Below are 19,907 nucleotides of genomic sequence, written 5' to 3'. Positions count from 1 at the left end.
GGGCTTTAAACAATGGAGAGGAAAATATTTCAGGCTAACTGCTTTGCACCAACTGCTTGAAGGGTCCTTCCCTCGATTTTAGTCTCTCGTTGCCTGAAAATTATCTGGTACTGTATTCATGTAAGCACGGTTTAATGTCAGTGAAAGGCTTTAGCCCCTCTAATTCTGCATCTTTTCCTTTTCAGCCTCTCCTTTGGGCACAGAGCATTATCTCTTCCTGGGATCAGTTTTCGGTGCTTAATTTCAGCACAGCCTGGGAATGGGCAGCGCGGTGCGGCCGTTCCCAACATCGGGCAGGAGCTGGGTGATAATGCCGCCCAACGCTTTCCCACGTTCCCTCCGCAGCGCCGCGGTGCCAATCCCCATTGTGTCCCACGCTCCCCAGCCCACCTGCTCCTCCGGGAGCAGGGTATTATCCCCAGGCGATTCACAGCCAATTTGCCATGCTGTAATGGATGCTTTCCCATTGTCCCGGCCGCGCGGGGATTGGCTGCGGACTGTGGGAACCTCCGAGCCGCTGCGGACCCAGACATTTGTATGCGGGCCCCGCGTATAAATAGGGGAGATGCCGCTCCCCGCTCCACCCCGAGCCCAGCAGCGCTCGGGATAGCGGCCCCCGGGAATTCCAGAGCCCAGGGAAGCACAGAGTGAGTATCTCGGAGCGAGCAGGGCCGGCCCCGGCCGGGGGTAGGAGCTGGGGAGGGGGAGCCCCACTGCTCACGGCCCCTTCCCCTTCTGTGTTACAGCTCGGGAACCGCCTGGGCACGGGATTTACAGCAGCCTCGGATCTGCTCCTGGAGAAGGGGGGGCAGAGGCACCAGCCCGACCCTCAGCTGGGAAAGGAGACGTGCAGGGGATGGCTGTGAGCCCCCCGAAACACGGGCGAGGTGAGTACCCCCAGCACACCCGGTGCTTTGATCCCCAGGCAACGCTCCGGCCGGAGCATCCCCTGTAACCCTTCCCCTCTACCCTTCCAGGGCCCGGCCCGAGCAGGATCATCGCACCCAGAGCCTCGGAGCAGCCCCTCAATCCCCGCTCCACCGGCACGGGGACACGGATGGAGCCCGGCTGCCCCTTCCAGGGATCACAACCAGCACCCGAGGACTCCGGTTCTCCCCCTGCCAAACCCCCAGCACCGAATCCCTCCCGCAGCCTCTGGAGGCCTTGGCAATTCGCCATCCCGCTTCCATGATCCCTGGACATTTGCTGGTATTCCAGAGGAGCCCCTGACTTGCCGGACAAGTCCCCCCACTCCTCTCACGAGTAGGGAAGAATGTTCCCCTCTTGCAGAGCGTTGCTCTGCTTGGATGAGTTGCTTCCCTTCTTCCAGAAGGACCAGGATGATCCCACCGAGTGGAGAGAAAGTTGTTCCGAGGGAATGCGAGCCGTATCCTCCCGCTGGGAGGGCTGGGAAGGGTCGTTCAGAGAGGAACGATGGCTGTTCTTAACCTCTGTGAGGTTGTCCGTGTACACCTGCTGGGAGAGCTGAGGTGGGCAGGACAGAATTCCCAAAAGTGTCCGATCAGGAGGAGCCTTTTCCTCTGAGTGTCCCGGGGTATCCACACCTGAGTGTGGCTGGAGCTGGGGGGGGGTCTCAAAGCAGCTCACTGGACACGTTTGGGAATCTGCCCTTCCCACGGTGCCATCAGGGGTTCTATAACATTTATAGTCTGTGCTGGGCGTGCCCTGGAAATGGTTAAACCACAACCCAAACGATGTAGAGGAAATTCCTCGGGATGTCTTGCTCACAGACCAGGGCTGTTTGTGAGGTTCAGGATGTGTGTGTGTGTATGTGCCTTTCGTAAAGGCTGAAGCTCGTTTTTATGTCCTTATAGGAGAGAAAGTTGCGGCCTTGCTGCCGAGATTACAAGGAATGTTTATCAAAGTCTTTTGTGAAAGGCAAGTGTATAAATTGTATTTACTCTTGGGTACCCTTTTACCAGGGGAAAACGGGAATTCCTTACTGTCCTTGGAGGATGTTGTGACATGTTCTGTGCGAGCTGCACTCATGTATAAACCTGTGTCGGAGTTATGCTGAACTTCAGAAACTTTTATTGCCCAAAAATAAATAAAAGCCTGATACATAAATTCGAAGTTATTCTCTTTTTTTGAGTAGTTTTTACAGCTGCTTTCCCTGTGGTCAATGGGCATGAGGCAGATTTCAGTGAAGGCAAAGATATTCAGGACTGCCACTGAATTTCCCCACCAGTTCTGTGTTCATCAGGAGCTCTTGCAATGCTGTTTTCCACAGCAGAGGATCCAGAGCTCGGGAACATCCAACCCCAGCTCCCTCAGTGCCAGACAAAAATAGCAGCACGCCCGAGCAGCCAATTCCTCGGGAATTCAGAGCCAAGAAAGGTCACTGCAAGGGTGAGCTCGGGAACACTTGTGCCTGACTCCCAAAATCGTGGAATGGTTGTGGTTGGGAGGGACCTCAGAGACCACCGAGTTCTGACCCCGTGTCACAGGCAGGGACACCAAACACACAGAGGGCCTCTGATTAAGAGAGAAAGTTTTCCAAGGCACTCCATGGCACATTCCATGTTCCTGGGGACGCGTCCAAGTCACAGAACATTTGGATTAAAATCCTTTAATTAAAATTAGGGGTGTTGGCTGAAGGGGACACGTGTGGAGCTTCTCCACATCTCTGCATGTCCAGCAGCGTCCTGGCCCTGCCAGCTCCCCCCCGGGGGTCTCTGTGCCCGTTCCCCACCCTCCCTCACCCCGAGGAGTGTCTCTGCCCCCATCCTGGGGATCTCTCTCTGTCTGTGTGTCCCCCCCACCCTGGGGGTCTCTCTGTGTCTGTGTGTCCCCCCACCCTGGGGGTCTCTCTGTGTCTGTGTGTCCCCTATCCTGAGGGCCTCTCTGTGTCTGTGTGTCCCCCATTCCGGGGGTCTCTCTGTGTCTGTGTGTCCCCTATCCTGAGGGCCTCTCTGTGTCTGTGTGTCACTCATCCCGGGGGTCTCTCTGTGTCTGTGTGTCCCCCATTCCGGGGGTCTCTCTGTGTCTGTGTGTCCCCTCCACCCCGGGGGTCTCTCTGTGTCTGTGTGTCCCCTATCCCGGGGGTCTCTCTGTGTCTGTGTGTCCCCCACCCCGGGGGTCTCTCTGTGTCTGTGTGTCCCCTATCCCGGGGGTCTCTCTGTGGGTGTGTGTCCCCCATCCCGGGGGTCTCTCTGTGTCTGTGTGTCCCCTATCCCGGGGGTGTGTGTCCCCTCCACCCCGGGGGCCTCTCTGTGTCTGTGTGTCCCCTCCACCCCGGGGGCCTCTCTGTGTCTGTGTGTCCCCCATCCCGGGAGTCTCTCTGTGTCTGTGTGTCCCCCATCCCGGGGGTCTCTCTGTGTCCCCCCGTGTCCCCCACGTGTCCCCCCGTGTCCTCCCCGCGCTCTCGCTCAGGCCCCGCCCCTCCACGGTGGGCGGAGCCCCCGCACACCCCCACGCCCCGACCTCATTAGTATGCAGATCTATGCGCATACATTTGCATAGCCGATGAGGCCGCGGTGAGGGAGGGAGCGGGTCGCGTTCAAAATGGCGGAGCGCGGCGGGCGCGGGAGCGGCGGCGGCCACGGCAGCCTGGACAAGAGCATCACCCTCCCGCCCGACGAGATCTTCCGCAACCTGGAGAACGCCAAGCGCTTCGCCATTGACATCGGTAACCGGACGGCGTGGGGGGGAGGGTGGGGGCGCAGAGGAGGGGGCGGCGGCGGGGGACGGGCGGCGGCTGCGGCCCCCCTGGGGGGGACCCTCCGCGGTGGCGTGCGCGGGGCACGCTGGGATTTGTAGTCCAGGACGGCGCACGGGGAGTAGCGGGGTGCAGGGGGCGCACTACAGCTCCCGGTGGGCCGCGCGGCGGGGCGGGCGGCGCGGAGCACGGCGGGAGTTACAGTCCCGCTGGCCACCGTCGGCGCGGAGCGGCCGGGGAGCGGAACTACAGCTCCCGGCGGGCCCCGCGCGGGTAACGGGCCGCGGGCAGGGCGGCCCGGCCGGGGCTGCCCTTGGCGGGCAGGGGGCACCGGGAGTGCCCCGGGGGGCTCGGCCGGACCCGCTCGGGGCACCGAGACCCGGGGGGGGGCTCTGCCGGACCGGCTGGGGGGCGGCGGGACCGGGGGGGAGCTCGGCCGAACCGGGGGGCGGCGGCTGCGCCCCCTCAGAGCGCCCCAGGCCCGAGTGCGGAACCCCCCGGCCGAACCCCGGCCCAGCGCCTGGAACGGGCCGGGAAGAGGCGAGAAGGGCCGGGGAGGGCGGCGGTGACACGGCCCGGGCAGGGCCGGGCGGCTGCGGGGCTTGGCGGGGGGCAGGGGCTGCCTCAGGCACCCCAAAACCCCCGCGTTAACCCCGAGCGCACAAACAGCCCCGATGTGCCCATCCCGGGCCGAGGGACGGGGACACACGGCAGGTGACACCGCTGAGCCTGGGGACGGGCTCACCCGGGCAGGGATTAGCGGCCATTCCCTGCACACTCACACTAGTGCCAGGTCGCACGTTTTGCCTCTGTTTTACAGCTACAAGGTCAGTCGAACTATTGAGGAGAAAGGCCAGGGGAAAAAAAAAAAAAGGAAAAAAAAAAAAAAGGAAAGGCATGACTCCTCAGGTTAACAGTGTGTTGGAGACTCACTGCGGGGTGGGATGGAAACCTGCACCACAATAAACAACCTTGTCGTGTCACCTGTCTGCTCGGCTTCACTCTTCAGAAACTGCTGTTAAAATAACAGCTGGAGCTGGCCCTTTCTGCGGGTCAGCACGGCATTAGAGTTGTGGGATTAGTTATAAAACCTGGCGACATGTCTCAGCTGGTGTTCTGCATGGATTTAAGTCTTTAAAAACTGGGAGAGGAAGGGGATAATGGATAAAGCATGGCCCTGCAGACCATACATCTGGTGATGAGCGAACCGCTGGAGCAGTTGTGTCATTGCCAGTGTTGTACAGACGTGACATTCTGACACAAACTTCGTGATTCCTCAGTCCAGAGGGAAGCTGAGAGCACCCTCACCTTTACACACTGAACCAGCAGAACAGCCTGTGCACTTTGTTTACCAGAAGCTCCGAAGCATTGGCTGGCACACTGAAATCAGAGCCCAGGGCAGGGAAACTTTATTGGCTTTGCAACTATTAAGTGTCTGTCGTGGTCACTCTGCATTGGCCTCACTTCAAGTTGTCAGGGAAAAAAAAAAAAAAAAAGCAAACACAGGCTACATGTTGCAAATATTTTCCTAATAAAAATATTGGAGCCCTGAGGAAGAGGTGACAGTGCTGTCATGAAGGCAAAGCCATCATCAGCACAAGGGATTGTCATTTGTTTCCTGATTATTATAAGGCACAGAATGCAGTGCCACCACATTTAGCCATTATTTAGGATCTGACATTGCCAGGTTTTTATTTACCTTCAGGACTTTAACGTTAACCCACTAGTTGGTCATGGTTACCCTCAGGCCTGGAACACTCAGCAATGTGGTGGAAAACACTGAAGTTACTCAGTGTAACTTCAAAAACTCAATTTTACAGGTCAGGTGCAAAGACAGGCCAAGGGGTTGAGTTCTGTTTCCAGGGGAGAGTTGAAAGTTTTATTGCCATGAGCAGACTCAAGGCCTGAAGAGGCTGCTCTGCTCAGACTTGCACTTTTGGGCTTGAGAAACACCATTCTGAGCATTCTTTACCCCAAAGCCAAGAGCAGCCTTGCAAAACAGTTACTCAAAACACAGTCACCTTCTATCCAGCCAAACTTGCAGACTTGGCCCGGGCTAAGAGTATTACAGGAATATTATTAAAGTGTTGCTGCTGAAACACTGATTGTGCAGGAGGGTTCATTGCTCAGCTCTGGCAAAACCACTGAGAAAATCCTCCTGCGAGCAGCAGATCTGGGGGTTCCAGAAGGTTTGTGGACAAGGTTAAAAACGGCATTACATGCACCAGCCTGGCTCACCTTCAGTCATCCCACACCACTGGGCACAAGTTCAGCGGGTGGAGCTTTTCCCTCCGTGGGGCACTGGGGGTTAACCAGGCCAGGGGTTCTTTGGCTCACTGCACTTACCTTAATTGCATCTGGCTTTACCTGAGGAGACCTGGAAAGCCAAGAACTCTGACATAAGTTCTGTGGTTTAAGGTGAGGCATTAATCATAACGTGTCATCTCTTTGTGAACAGGTGGCTCATTAACCAAGCTGGCTTATTATTCAACTGTGCAGCACAAAGTGGCACGAGTGAGATCCTTTGATCACTCTGGAAAGGTGAGAATTCCAGCAGGGATCAGCTGCAGGGGGTTGACTCACAAGAGTGAGGTGCTGGACTGGCTTCTCAGGGGAGAACAGAAATCTTATGCCAAATCCACTTAATAACTTGTTCTATATAAAACTTCTTGGAAGTGTTTGTATTGCCAGGTAGTGCTTGAAATAGTTATTTCCTAGACAGGTAAGAGTGGTAAAAACTCCCCTACTCCTACATAGACATAACTTCTGTCATCCAGAGAGGTTTCATGTGTCTCTGGTGCATGGGAGAACTGATTATCTCAGCCTAAGGAGAATTAAGACCTGTGAAACTCTGCCCTTCTCTGACAGAGCTTCAGATGTTATGTTTAATGGCATTAACATGGTTTGAAGGGAAAAAAGCACAAGTATTGATGTTCAGTAGTTTAGCATTTAACCTTGTTTCTCAAAGAGAGATCTCTAAGAAATTCTTTTCTTTTTTAAAGGACATAGAAAATGAACCCTTGTATGAAATATCTGTTCAGGAAGAGATCACAGCTCGACTTCACTTCATTAAATTTGAGAACACTTACATTGAAACCTGCCTAGATTTCATCAAAGACCATCTTGTCAATACAGAGACAAAAGTCATCAAAGCTACAGGTGGTGGTGCCTATAAATTCAAAGATCTTATTGAGAAGAAGTTGGGGTTGAAGTAAGTGGAACCGTTTAAACTCAGTTACAGGAATGTATTTCTTCTTTGGGGAGGTTTTAGAGGCCAACCTTCCCTTTGCCACCCACACCCCGAGATAACAGTATCAGGGGCTGACAGAGGGAGGGCAGCAGCTGAGCCAGCTCACAGGGGGCAGGGAAGAGAGGAAAGCAGGGCATTATCCCAGCTCTTTTCCATGAAGGATTTGACTTCCTCCCACTCCAAAAGCTTCTAACATTTTCCTGGGCATGCTCAGAATGAACTAATGTGGTACAGTCACTGTATACCTCCTACCTAAACTCCATGCACAGGCTGGCAGGAGGCTAGAGGGCAGCCCCTTGAATTTACAGATCAGAAATTCACTGTTCAAACACCATTATCAAACACCATATGCTGAAACTCTACTGCAGTTATAGAAAAAAATGCCATTAATTTACCCCAGTATTAAACATTACCTGGTGTTACTGGGGGGAACTTCAAGGCCGTGATCCTGTGCAGTACATTCCTTAGCCCCTGAGGGTCTGTGCTCAGCTGCTTTCTCACTGCCTGTGCAAACTACTTTCTTCTCCTGATAGGTGGGATTCTGGTAACTTTTGTTCACACCAGCCCACATCAGTACCTTACTGACTGTTACTAACTTAGTAGTTACTCAAGACAAGGATCAATTAATCCTGACAAGCAGGCAGTTTCCCTTCTTTTCTCCCGTGATGCAGCTGGGTTTGGTTTTCATGTGGCGGTGACATTCTCAGTAGGTCCCCAGACAGCAGCACCTTCTCCACCCTGGCACTCACAAAGCAGTCTGTAGTCACCGAGATGTGTTTGTGTGTTTTCCACGGGGTTTATGGCATTTCATGTAAGAATTTCCCATAAGTCAGTGGCAGTACATAGACACAGAAGTTAACAGAAGTCACTAAGTGGTAGCTGACTTATCATTCATCTTATCTAAACCACATATCCCATTCCCAGACTCCTGCCTCAGGACATGGCCTGCTGTGACTCCTGCTGCTCTTGTGAGCATTCTCTTCTCCTGTGGTTGCTAATCCCAGCTGTAGGCTCCCCACAGTCCCTTGGATCTGTCATAAGCAGGTGCTGAAATGTTGAGGAGGCCTTTTGTCCTTTATCAGAAGGCAGGGGAAGAGCACTAGACAATTAATCCTTGGTGGGGAATTGTTTCCTTAGGTTAATGTCCAGTTCAGCTTCCTAACCTACTTTCTCCGTGGGTGCAGGGACAGGGCAGGAGGGAGGACAGGAGCCAGAGAGGGGGCAGCATTATTTGTAGTGACAACACGAGTGCAGTTACTGTGTAACACAACTCCAGCCTGGCCAGGAGGGCAGCACCGGGATGAGCAGCATTCCTGTCTTTGGGGAGCTGGCCTGCTGCCACCTGGTGTGAAATCCCCGTTTGGGAGCTGCGGGTAAACTGCTGCTGCAAAAGCAAACGGGTTTATCAGCAGGGCTGGGACACTGACCTGAGGCTCTTCCTCCCCCTCAGGGTTGATAAGGAAGATGTAATGACCTGCCTAATTAAGGGGTGCAACTTTGTGCTGAGGAACATCCCCCACGAAGTGTTTGCCTACCAGAAGGACTCGGACACGGAATTCCGGTTCCAGACGAACCACCCAAACATTTTCCCTTACCTGCTGGTGAATATTGGCTCGGGGGTCTCTATAGTGAAGGTGAGTGGTTGCTAAAGGGATTTATTGGGGTATTGGATAAAGGTGATCTCAAACATCTTACTCTTTCTTCTTGGGCAGTGCAAGGTTTAGAAAGAAAATAATGCCTTTAAAAAAAAATTGTTTCTATTTATTTCTATTACAGAGTTATGAAAGCTTTTCCATTTCAATCACTTTCTTCTTAATCACATTTAATTTGGTGTTTAGAGAAGTTCTTACATTACCTGGTGAGGACAAGGGCTGTCAGATCAAAGTGATTTTTTCTATGTTTGTTTTGTCACACTCTTGATGGGACTCTATTTGATATCTATATTCAGGATTATTGGCCAAGAATTAAATACAAAGACTTCAAAAACTGCTTGTGATATAAGCATGTGGAACGTGCACTTCTCACCTGCCACTGACACAGTTAAATAAGTTACAATAATTCCACTGTTCCAAACCCTGCACTCTCATGTCTGTCTGTGTGTTCAGAGTTATCCAGGGCTTTCCAGACAAATCTGCCTTGTTTGATTGACAGGTAGAATCAGAAGACAAATTCGAGTGGATTGGAGGGAGCTCAATTGGAGGTGGAACCTTCTGGGGTCTTGGAGCACTGCTCACCAAAACAAAGGTAACCAGGTGTCTGTTTTGAATGGGATTCAATGAATGCTCAGAGGAAGCTTGGAATGTTGGAATGCCAGGCTCTGAATAGGGAGAAATAGCTGTTTTTAAGGAGTGTTTGTAGAGGAAAGCAGTTCCTGCAATACTGTCTGCAGAAGCAAAGCACAGAACACCCAATTACTGCCCAATGTCTGGGAGCAGAAAGCAGGAATTTTGCCCCTTGGTCCCATGTTACAGTTTCAGGGGTTCCTCACCTAAATCCCAGGCTGGTGATCAGCCAGGACAAGGACTGAACTGGTGCTTCTCTCCTCAGCTCTTGCATCATGCTGGTCTCTCCTGTGCCAAAGAGCCACGTGCCTTAAACGAGTGTCCTGAATGTCAGCAGTGTAGGAAAAGCTGCAGTTCCTTGTGCACCAGATAAGAAAATGTCAAAGGGAGGGCACAGCTTGCTCTGTGCTTTCTGTTTGATGCTCTTAAAGAAGAAATCTTACAACATGACAGTGCCTGCTCTTAGTTCTGTCTTGATTTTGTGGAAGAAATTCAAGTTAGCAGAGTTATAAATTAAGTATTGGGATAATGCAGCTTGCCTGCAAGTTTAATTTCAGGGACATTAACACATTCTGCAGCAGTAAAAGCACACTGAGGCTCTTCTTCTCAAACTTTTTGTTTTTCTCTCGTGCTTCAAGGAAACATAACTCCCTGTCCTCTTAGTTACTGTGTTTCTGACTTCATTCTGGCAGGGTTAATTATAAGGCAAGCTGAACCCCCTGGGTTTGGTCAATAAAAATACCCTGGGTTTATAAACAAGATTCTCTGGCTGTCCAGGACAGCTGTGGTAACTGTGCTTCTCCCCCTCAGAAGTTTGATGAGTTGCTGCAGCTGGCCTCCAAGGGACAGCACACCAACGTGGACATGTTGGTGAAGGACGTGTATGGAGGGGCCTACCAGACCCTGGGGCTCAGCGGGAACCTCATCGCCAGCAGCTTTGGCAAGTCCACGACGGCAGACAAAGGTACTGGGGTGGAACAGCTGCCCAGCCACCTCCCCCTGGCCCCTGGAGCCACCTTTAGAGTCACCTGAAGGGTAGAGCTGAAAACAATCACAGCCCTTCTCATGGCCTTGTGCTTTGTCTGCATAATGTTTCATGGATTAAAAATATGATCGGGTACTGCTTTACAAGCAGACACTTGAATTTTCAGTTTGGGACTGCCTGTCTAGGGAAAAGCTAAAAAGGAGTCTGGTTAGTCCAGGGTTGATTAATTCCTGTGGGAAATAGATGTGGCTTTCTGGGCTCCAGAAAGGCCCTGTGGCAGGGATTTGCTATAATTTGCAGTTTCTTTTCAGTGTTACAGTGAAATGCCTGCAGTGCGACTCAGGTCAAGGCTGATGGTCCGTGGTTCCTAGAGAGAAGAAATGGATTCTTGCCATTTCCTGTTGGCCTTTCCAGCAGGTTTTTTTTTTTTTCCCCCCAAGAAATATTTCACAGACACTGAGTTTGTTTTTCACGATACCTGCAGCCAAATGCCCAGTCCTTGTTTGAAGTAGCTGTGTTTTCCTTCCCCCAGCTGCAGGCTCCTGGTTAGAAAAGCACAGTCCATGGGAGCTTCCTCAGCTGCATTTCATTTGATTTTACTGTTCCTTCCCTTTAAGAGTTTTCCAAAGAAGATATGGCCAAAAGTTTACTGCACATGATCAGCAATGACATTGGCCAGCTGGCCTGCCTCTATGCCAAACTGCACAACCTGGATAAGATCTACTTTGGAGGGTTCTTCATCCGGGGCCACCCCGTCACCATGCGCACAATCACCTACAGCATCAACTTCTTCTCCAAGGTAAGGGGAGCAGAGGCTGGCCTGCAGCAAAGCCACCTGCTTAGTCCTTTCCCTAGGATGTTTAGGTGCTTTAATAAGTGCATTTGCACATGAAGTGAAGCTTAGAGGGCTGCTCTTTAGGTAGGTGAGGCAGGGCTGTGTTGTGGGAGGGGTGAAATCTCTGTGAAGTGCCTGGGAGTTGTGTCTGGCCCTTTTTTCTCCCTCCCTCCCTCCCTCTGTTACCGTTTTTGACTGACAGTGTCTCGTAGCTGCCCAGTGATGAGTTTTCACTGTGTTCTTAGATAGCCACCATCATTATTCAATTCCTCTTGCTGACTTGCACCTTCCCACCCTCAGGCCCTGCAGCGTGGGCTTGTCCTGCTCAGACAGCAGTTGGCATCAGTGGGGTTTTGTTGTTTGTTGTTAAAAATAATCAAACCCCAAGTCAACCAAGCTGAAGTTCCTTGCAGGTTTTGAAGCTGTGGAGGATACTGAAGATTTTTCACTTGAAAAAAGGTCAAGTCCAAAAGCTCATTAATGACTATTACAGCTAGATTAGCTCCTGCACTTTTGGAATTTTATAGAGTAGGTGACTCCATTTTTCCCATCTCAGTGCTTCAGGCAAGAGACCCCTGTATGCTGCTTTTCCCCTTTTGTTCCAACGTCGTGGTCCCTTTCTGCAGAACTTTGGGTTCCGAGAAAATTATTGCAAAACCGCAGCTTTAAGTTCTTATCAGAGTCACTTTATCAGCAGTTCTGAATCCAGTCCAAATCTCCCTGGGAGCTGCTGTTCTCCTGCAGCTCCCCTCAGGTGAGCTGTTCCCACAGTCCCTGCTGGCTGCCTCGGAGAAGGCCGTGTTTGCCAGCCTGGGACAGCCGAGGGGCCCTGCTGCAGGGTGGGGGATTCTGCCCAGCATTCCTGGACTTTATATTGACAATTAAACCCTTTGGATGGGGAGCTCTTGCCTAGGGACAGCACACAGTTCTGTCTGTTGGTGAGCAATGAAGTAAGGGCCATGAGCAGTGCCTCAGATGTGCTGGAGGCAGTGGCACCCGCTGAACCTGGGAATCACATGGCCTTGTGTTTCCAGCCTGTCCAAGCAAGAGGAGTTGAATATTCATGGCTGGTGCAGGGCAGGCCCTGGCTCCCCGTGCTCTGGTGTGCAGCCTCAGCACAGCCCACCCGTGCATGTGTCCAGCTGGGTAAGAACTGCAGGGATGTGTGAGAGCAGCTCCTCCCCTGCGCTTTCAGCAGCACCAGTTAAAGTTACTGAATGTGTGAGAATGTAGCACAAATGAATATTGCCGTCTTCTAGTTGTTTCTATTAAATTTAAGTGTAAAACTAGTGACAAAGAAGTACCTGTTAGCCCTCAGGGACCATCCAATTGCAATGTTTCATATTGTGGCAGGGAGAGGTTCAGGCATTGTTCCTGAGACATGAAGGCTACCTGGGAGCCATTGGGGCATTTTTAAAAGGAGCTGAACAAGACAGTAAGTACAGCACTGCTCTGTTCTGTATATGCTGTGTTCTGAAATGTCAGTGTACTGTCCAAGTTTCTCTCGAGAGGCTGCATGTAAGCTGTTGCCTAAATAAATACATTTGGCACTACTAAACACAGATGCTGGGCTTTGGGTTTATACATTCTGGCAGGGACATCCTAATTTCTCACTGGATTTCCTGCTCACCTTTGAGAAGGCAGCAGGATTGGGCTCTTCTCTTCTTTGCACTTCTGCCAGGAGCAGTCAGAACTTTAAATCTGCCAGGGAAATGTGGGTTTGGAGAGCTTTCCACCTCTTTAAGAAACCACTTCTGAATTCAGTAAATGTGCTGAGGAAGACCAGCATCTCCAAACTGTCAGTTTGAGAGCAAAAAGCCTCACAGATGAGACCCTCCTGTCCAGCACTCCTCGGAATCAGGGAGCTTTGCTGGAATTCTGCCACTTTAGTTTTCTTTTTCCCTTGTCAGTGCACTGGCAAGCCAGGCATTACCTCAGTTACAGTGGGACAGAGAGTGGGGCTGTTAATGGTACTCAGTTGTAGTATCAAATACACCTCAGAGTAATGGATGTGGAGTTCTGTTCATACCCATTTCCTAGGGATGGGCAAGGAAGCAGCTGCTGAGGAATGAGAGACACTGCTTCTGCAGCATGTTCTGTACACCTGAGCTCATTAAACTTTTTCTCAAACAAATCTAGAAGTAACTTCAGTGTTCCTGTGAAACTTATACTGTGCTTTGAGAGTTCTGTAATTCTGTTTTGTCAATAATGGATCCAGATTTAGAAGCAAGAAATCGTGCTCAGTCGTAGTGCTTTGAGGGCATGCTGGTTAATGACAAGGAAAGGGGGTTAAAAATAACGATTGTAGAACTTAAATTGTCTCCTGTCTCATTCAGGTTGAAGCTCTTTGGAGCAGGTAATTCACTGAGTGGTTGGAACATTTCTTTGGGGGGTTAGAGGGGGAAAATGATGTTTGCTGTTAAAGACAAGGGGAGCTGGCCTGTGCAGTGAGGCAGCTGCTCAGCAGGAGTGCTGGCTCCAGACTCACTCACAGGAGTATTTCCAGTTGTATTTTCAGATTATGTGTGTCTCTGTCTTTCTCTTTTCTAGATCCAAACCAGTACAGCTGGGGAGAGAATTATGCTGGGAGTTCTGGTCTTATGAGCACATCACCTGATGTTTACCCCATGCAGAGAACACGGAGTGGTACAGTATGTGGGGTCCTTTCTAGAGCTGTGTGTGTTCTCTTAGCAGTGGTGGTGTGGGAATAGGTCGCTATTCTGCAGCCCTGGGATTCCTGCTTGCCCAGAGAAGTGACTGACCTGGTGTCTGGAGTCCTGTGATGTTGTCTTGTGTCCTGTGTGATGTTTGGTGTACTCTCACAGAACAGGCTGTGGCTGCTACTTTGTCTTACTCTCCTTCACCATCTTGGTCTTATTCTCCTTCGCCAAACCAGGGGGGAACTTTTGTCTCTTGCCCTTTCTCTGAAGCAGCTGGATTTTGCTCCAGCTGAAACACTTCAGAATTTGCAATCTGATGTTCCACTGTCTTTAAGCAGTGTTAATTCACTTCCTGTGAGAAGACTGATGATGGGACAGAAGAGCACAAGCCCAGTCATCTCTCAAACACACTGACAGTATAGTAATTCTGATTTCACAGGAAAACTGGCATAAAACTTGATAATTTCTGTCTGTAGGATGGGCATGGATAAATAATATAAACTGTCTGCAAGTCTGTCCGTCTTAACTGTGGCTGGGCTTTGACCGCCCTTGTACTTGTTTAACTTGCTCTGAATCCACTTCTGAATGAGTTGTAATCCATCCCTTTCCCTTGGCACCCAGTTTGACATGCTGGAAATGGACAGGTTGGAGAGACCACTTGTGAACCTGCCACTGCTGAAAGACCCCTCCACCTACATCCCAGATACTGTTGACCTCACAGATGATGCCATGGCCAGAAAATACTGGCTCACCTGCTTCGAGGAGGCCCTGGATGGGGTGAGTGTCACGCAACAGTCCTGTGACTGACACAGCTATTTGGCAAATAAATCTGTGAACCAGCATGTTTGTCCTGTTTATACTGCTGCTGTGTCACCCCTCTGTGTGCAAGTGCAGCCCCTCTTGCTGCAACAGAGGCTCCTGACTTTGTCCCAGGCTCCTGAGGAAGTGCTTGGCACCTTCAAAGGCAGAAGTGTTCCTCTCCTGTGGTGCTTTTTTTTCCTTTTCTAAAGGTGCTTTCAAAGCATTTTCTCCCTTTGATAGCACCTACACCTCTCTGTACAGGGCTGCAAGCAGGACAGTTACACAACCAAAGGCCAGAGATCCCTGGCCTGTTCCTGCTCTGGGGACAGTGCTGCTGCCTCACAGCCACTGTCCATGGCAGGAGCTCGGCTGACTCACACAGGAGTGCTCTGCTCTGCTCTCAGGCTGGTTCAGCCCCTGCAGTAAACAAAGAGAGAACACAAGGGGTCGATGTGCACCATTACAGCTCTGCCTGCTTCTCCTTCTGTCTGTGTGTGTGCATTTGTTGTTTTCCCCTCCTATGAGCAGTTAGAACTTGTGTTTGATTTCTGAAAGTACAGTCTGGAAAATAAACTCGAAATCTTTTGGGAGAAGAGGCACTAAAATTGCTCTTTGGTGGCTGCAGGGAGGGAAGGCTGGGAGGTGCTGAGTGGGAGGGAGCAGACGGGCCCCAGGCACTGAGCAGGGCGGCAGATGGAGGGGTTATTTCTCAGGCTGAACTTCAGAGCAGTCACACGGAGGAAGAATTAATTCAGTAACTGCAGTGCTGCCCCATTTCCGTCCCAGGTGGCGAAGCGAGCGGCAGCCAGTCAGCCAGACTCCGTGGATGCTCAGGAGAGAGCCGAGAAGTTCCGGCAGAAATACTGGAACAAGCTCCAGACGCTCAGGCAGCAGCCCTTGTAAGTGCCTTCACCTTCCCTTTGGCAGCACGTGCTGCTTCCAGAGAGACAGCACACCCACAAAAAATCAGGGCCAAGCAGGTTGTGAAGCAGAGGACACTGAAAGCCAAGCAGGCTGAAGGCTGCAGCAAGTTGCTGTGTCAAACATCAGGTCCTCTGCACAGAGCTTTTGGATTTCCTGTGTTGGAATTGAACAGAGAAATTGCATCTTGGCAGGAAATTCATTATTAAAAGTTTGTACGTGGTTATTAAAAATGGCAGCAGGTTGATTCAAGTGTCTGGCCTTGCTCTGAACATTCTCCCTCCCTGTATTTAAATAATCTATATCATAGATTTACCCCTTAGAGCAAGGGTTTAGCAATGAGACTGTTAGCTTTAGTGCTTGTGTGAGGTGCTGTGACTTCAGGAGGAAACAGAGAAGAAGAACTTTTTCTGTTAAAGTAGTTAATCTCTTTTTCTCCCTTTTTCCAGTGCATATGGTACCTTAACAGTGAGGAGTCTCCTGGATACAAGGGAACACTGTTTAAACGAGTTCAATTTTCCAGACCCCTATTCCAAGGTGAGTTCTTGCCTCACAGGGTGGACAACACATGTCCTGGATCATATCCTGGCTCTAATGAAGATTTTTATTAGAATTCCAGGCAAGCTTTTCCCTGATCCTAAGCACACTGATAATAGTAACTTGCTAGTCCATGAGAGGCCACAAATGTAGAGGAGATGTTTGAGCATGTTCTTGGACTGAGACAGCCAAGGATGGGTAAGAAGCTTTTGATACAAACCAGCATTTCATGTCTGTCTTACAGGTAAAGCAGAAAGAAAATGGAATAGCCTTAAAGTGTTTCCAGAGTGTAATAGAGTCCCTGGATTCCCTGGGCTGGGAGGAGAGGCAGTTTGCTCTGGTGAAAGGACTCCTGGCAGGGAATGTCTTCGACTGGGGAGCAAAGGCAGTCTCAGAGTAGGTGTTGCATCCTTTTAAGCTACAGAATGTCCTTCTATGGTTTTTTGGGGTTTTTTTTTGAAGTGCACCAATTCAACTGTAACTGGAGTTTGTGTTTCACTTTAGTCAAGTGTTGGATGTTTGCTTCCGAGTGTTGTGTAAGGGGAGGTTTCCATTTGCACCCTGTGCCTCTGGCAGGCAGCTGTACATTTTCCTGTCAGCATCAGAACTCAAACTGAACGTCCAGCTGAGCCTTTTGTCTTTAACAGGAGCACAAAGTGCTGTTTCCCAATCCTGGCCCTCCCTAGAATAACCAGTGCAGTAAAATTGCTGAGCACCTGCTGTAAGAATGTTTGAATTACAGCTGTGTGAGGGGAAGGTGTGTAACTGTGGCCTCTTTATTTCTCTCCTGATGCAGTGTCCTGGAGTCTGAGCCACAGTTTGGATTTGAAGAAGCCAAGTCAAAGCTACAAGGTACAGGGGGATCCAGGTGGTGGTTGGAGCTGGATGTTGTGTAAATGAGGGAGCAGAAGAGAGTGGGATTGTTTGTTCTGGCAGTTCTGCTGCCCACATGACAAGGAAACATTAGTACTTGTTAGGGTTATCTAAATACAGGTCCAGGGTTTGGGTGGAATGTTCCTGTTTGTGTTCCAGAGGAATTAAATCCTGCAAAGCTCCCTCCTTGAGCAGGAGCCTCAGCACAGAGAGCTGCATTAAGGGCTCTGTCCCTGTGAGGGACAGACTGCTCTGACAGTGTGCAGGATGACTGTTTGTAAGAACCAGTGCCTTTCAGAAATGCTGACCCAACTCTCTCTGTGCCACAGAACGTCCCTGGTTGGAAGATTCCTACAGCCAGTGGCTGCAGAGACTGAAGGTACGACACCACACTCAACCCACACACTAAATACCTTCATCCTCAAACCACCTGATGGATCCTGGGGGTTTAGCACATCTAACAAACTGTTCAGACAATGCAGAACAAACCCTGGTAACACAGTCCCAGTAACTCACCATAAAGAAAGGAATAAAGGGATTAGTCTGACACTTGGTTACCAGCCCAGGTGCTTCTCTGGAATCCCACAGGAACTGCAGCACTGGAGCTCAGCTGCTCTTGGAGCTGCTCCAGAGGCACCACAGTGTGTCCCCTCCTCACAAGGGACTTATTTCTGTACAACCAGACCCCTGAGTTTGAAAACTTGGGGCCAGATGTGGCATTTGGGCTGTTCCTCCCTCTGAGTAGCCAGTCTAAACTGTCATTAATGTAGGAGCCTGTTGGAAGTAATTAACTTATCAATTAGCAAAGCTTTTTTTCCCCATGTGGTCTCTATTACTGTTTAATTAAGGTTAATTGAAACACTCTTGTGTCTTTGTGTAAATCTCTCAGTTGGAAATGCAGCCCAAAGGTTTGGGATGAGTAGACTATGGCAGATCATTATTGTGTTACCTCCTAAAGCAGAGCATCAGCTAATCTTGTGTCATGAGGATAACTGAGGAACCTCCAGCACTGTCCTGTCAGTTTTTTATTAGGAATTAAGTGTCTTTCACTTCTTCTGCTGGTGTGAACTGAGTTTCATAGCACCAGACTGGGAATAAATGAAGAGGTTAATGGAGAGTAGGCAATATCTTTTCATTTTAGGATGTCACTGCCCCCAGCAGTCCATCCTGCCCTTTCCTGGCAGAAGGGAATCCTGTTCAGCCAGCACCAGGCTGGCTTTAAACACCCACCAAGGTAGGTCCTGACTTCCAGCACGCTCTCGGAGAGACAGTGGGACCTGCAGGCCCAGACAGGTGACAGGCCTGGCCCTGGAGCTGGGCCTGCTCCAGCTGGCAGGTGGAGGTTTTACTGCTGGAGTTTGAGAGCCCTGTCTCAAGCACAGCAGAGGAACCCGGGGTGTTTTAGACACCTGAGCAAAGACACCAGCAGAGACCCAGTTCCTCCTGTTTGTCCCAGTCTGTGCTGGGACTTTGCTGCTACAGAGACCCAAAGGCTCGAGTGTTTGAGGGTACAGATGGGGCTCCTGGATAGAGTGGTTGTACATAACAAACTGTTCTGCAGTGACTTGTGCTCCATCCTGAATGCGTTGGTTTTCTCTTGCAGGAGGGTCCTCCTCATAAATGTGCCTTAATTTTCGCAGATAACAGTGGAATAGACATAATTTTAGGAGTCTTTCCTTTTGTCCGAGAGCTCCTTTCTAGAGGGACAGAGGTGAGTGGTTTTCCTCGGGAGTTCCTGGCAGTGGAGCTCTGGTAACTGCTGGAGGGTGGAGCTGCCCTCCCAGCAGGACGCTTCAGATTGGCTCCTCTGTGCCAAAAACTGGGAATAACTCAAATATCTGGCACTCCAGGGGCTCACTGTGAACTCTCCTGCCACCTTCCCACAGGTTATTTTGGCTTGTAACTCTGGCCCTGCCCTCAACGACGTCACCTACAGCGAGTCCCTGATCGTGACCGAGCGGATCGCGGCCATGGACCCCGTGATCCAGTAAGCAGGGAACGGGGTCATCCCAGGGGGGAAACAGTCCCTGGCACTCACTGAGCCCACAGTGAACTGGGATTCCTAGTGCCTGAAAGCTGCAGCCTGGACAAAAGCCAAGGCAGAGGGTTTGCTTTTGTTAAGGTGAAAAATGTAGAAATCGGATCTTTCCTGATGGCCCATAATTGTAATTCTTGTCCGTGTCTTCCCTGAGAAGTGCTCAGGCTACTCAATCAGAACTTTTCTGTATTAGTAGAGGCAAACCCATCCCTGTCACACACAGCCTGTCCCTGGGAGAGGACACGGGGCTCACTCAATAACCCTTGTGCTCAAGGAAATAGAGGGTTTCCTGGCAAAGTCCCAGCAGGAAGGGAAGCCTTGGCCAAGGAGGCTTCGATATTCCTGGTTCTCTGGCTTGTTCCCAGATGTGCAGGACTCTGCTGAAGCAGCTGCTGAAAGGTTTTGTCTGGTTCTTTTTTAACAAACAGCTCTGCCCTGAGGGACGAGAAGCTGCTCTTGGTTCAGACGGGCTCCAGCTCTCCGTGCCTGGATCTGAGGTAGGTGGGCAGAGGGCAGGGTTGTTGTGTCCTTCATCTGCAGGATGGTCAGGGATTGGCTCTGGAGCAGCCCTGGGGTGCAGGTGGAGGGGCAGGGGTGGTTTGGGGGGTGTGTGGCCCTGACCCCCCCTCGTTGCAGCCGCCTGGACCAGGGGCTGGCGGTGCTGGTGCGGGAGCGGAACACGGACCTGGTGGTGATCGAGGGCATGGGCAGGGCCATCCACACCAACTACTACGCGGCCCTGAGGTGCGAGAGCCTCAAACTGGCCGTCATCAAGAACTCGTGGCTCGCCGACCGCCTCGGGGGCAAGATCTTCAGTGTCATCTTCAAGTACGAAGTGCCATGTAAATGATGGGCTGGGAGCAGCACAGGATGGACTTGCACTAGTTTTACTTTAACTGTAAAGAATGTATTTTTATTACAACAGGGGAAAAGAGTTCACAGGAAATTCCGTATTTATATTGTGCTTTTGTGACTGAAAAAGCAACAATATGATTCACTCTATAGTCTACACACTCAAATACATATATATGTATATCACTCATTGT

General features: G+C 50.8%; 1 protein-coding gene across 2 annotated transcripts; it reads left to right on the top strand.

The window, feature by feature from the left end:
* The first annotated feature begins 3,491 nt into the window (after nt 1–3,491).
* Nucleotides 3,492–19,903, top strand: PANK4 (pantothenate kinase 4). 2 transcript variants are annotated; one of them, XM_027895240.1, is made up of 19 exons: nt 3,492–3,649; nt 6,138–6,220; nt 6,682–6,890; nt 8,380–8,563; nt 9,081–9,173; nt 10,022–10,175; nt 10,814–10,995; nt 12,385–12,466; nt 13,582–13,682; nt 14,313–14,468; nt 15,279–15,391; nt 15,863–15,950; nt 16,195–16,346; nt 16,747–16,802; nt 17,153–17,202; nt 18,427–18,534; nt 18,710–18,810; nt 19,290–19,358; nt 19,498–19,903. In XM_027895240.1, exons 1-19 carry the CDS (start codon nt 3,526–3,528, stop codon nt 19,709–19,711), a joined length of 2,319 nt encoding a protein of 772 aa, XP_027751041.1. In that variant the 5' UTR covers nt 3,492–3,525; the 3' UTR covers nt 19,712–19,903. The 2 variants fall into 2 exon arrangements, with proteins under 2 accessions (XP_027751041.1, XP_027751042.1); XM_027895241.1 differs by lacking the exons at nt 18,710–18,810; nt 19,290–19,358; nt 19,498–19,903 and adding an exon at nt 17,965–18,057 and having other exon boundaries at nt 18,427–18,536.
* The last annotated feature ends 4 nt before the right edge of the window (nt 19,904–19,907 follow it).

This window comes from Empidonax traillii, unplaced genomic scaffold (genome assembly GCF_003031625.1).
Source record: "Empidonax traillii isolate 1590-97213 ecotype Southwest subspecies unplaced genomic scaffold, ASM303162v1 scaffold454:size726355, whole genome shotgun sequence".
NCBI classification, from domain to species: Eukaryota; Metazoa; Chordata; class Aves; order Passeriformes; family Tyrannidae; genus Empidonax; species Empidonax traillii.
The sequence above is the reverse complement of the archived record's forward strand: the minus strand, read 5'-3'. Positions and strand labels throughout refer to the sequence as shown.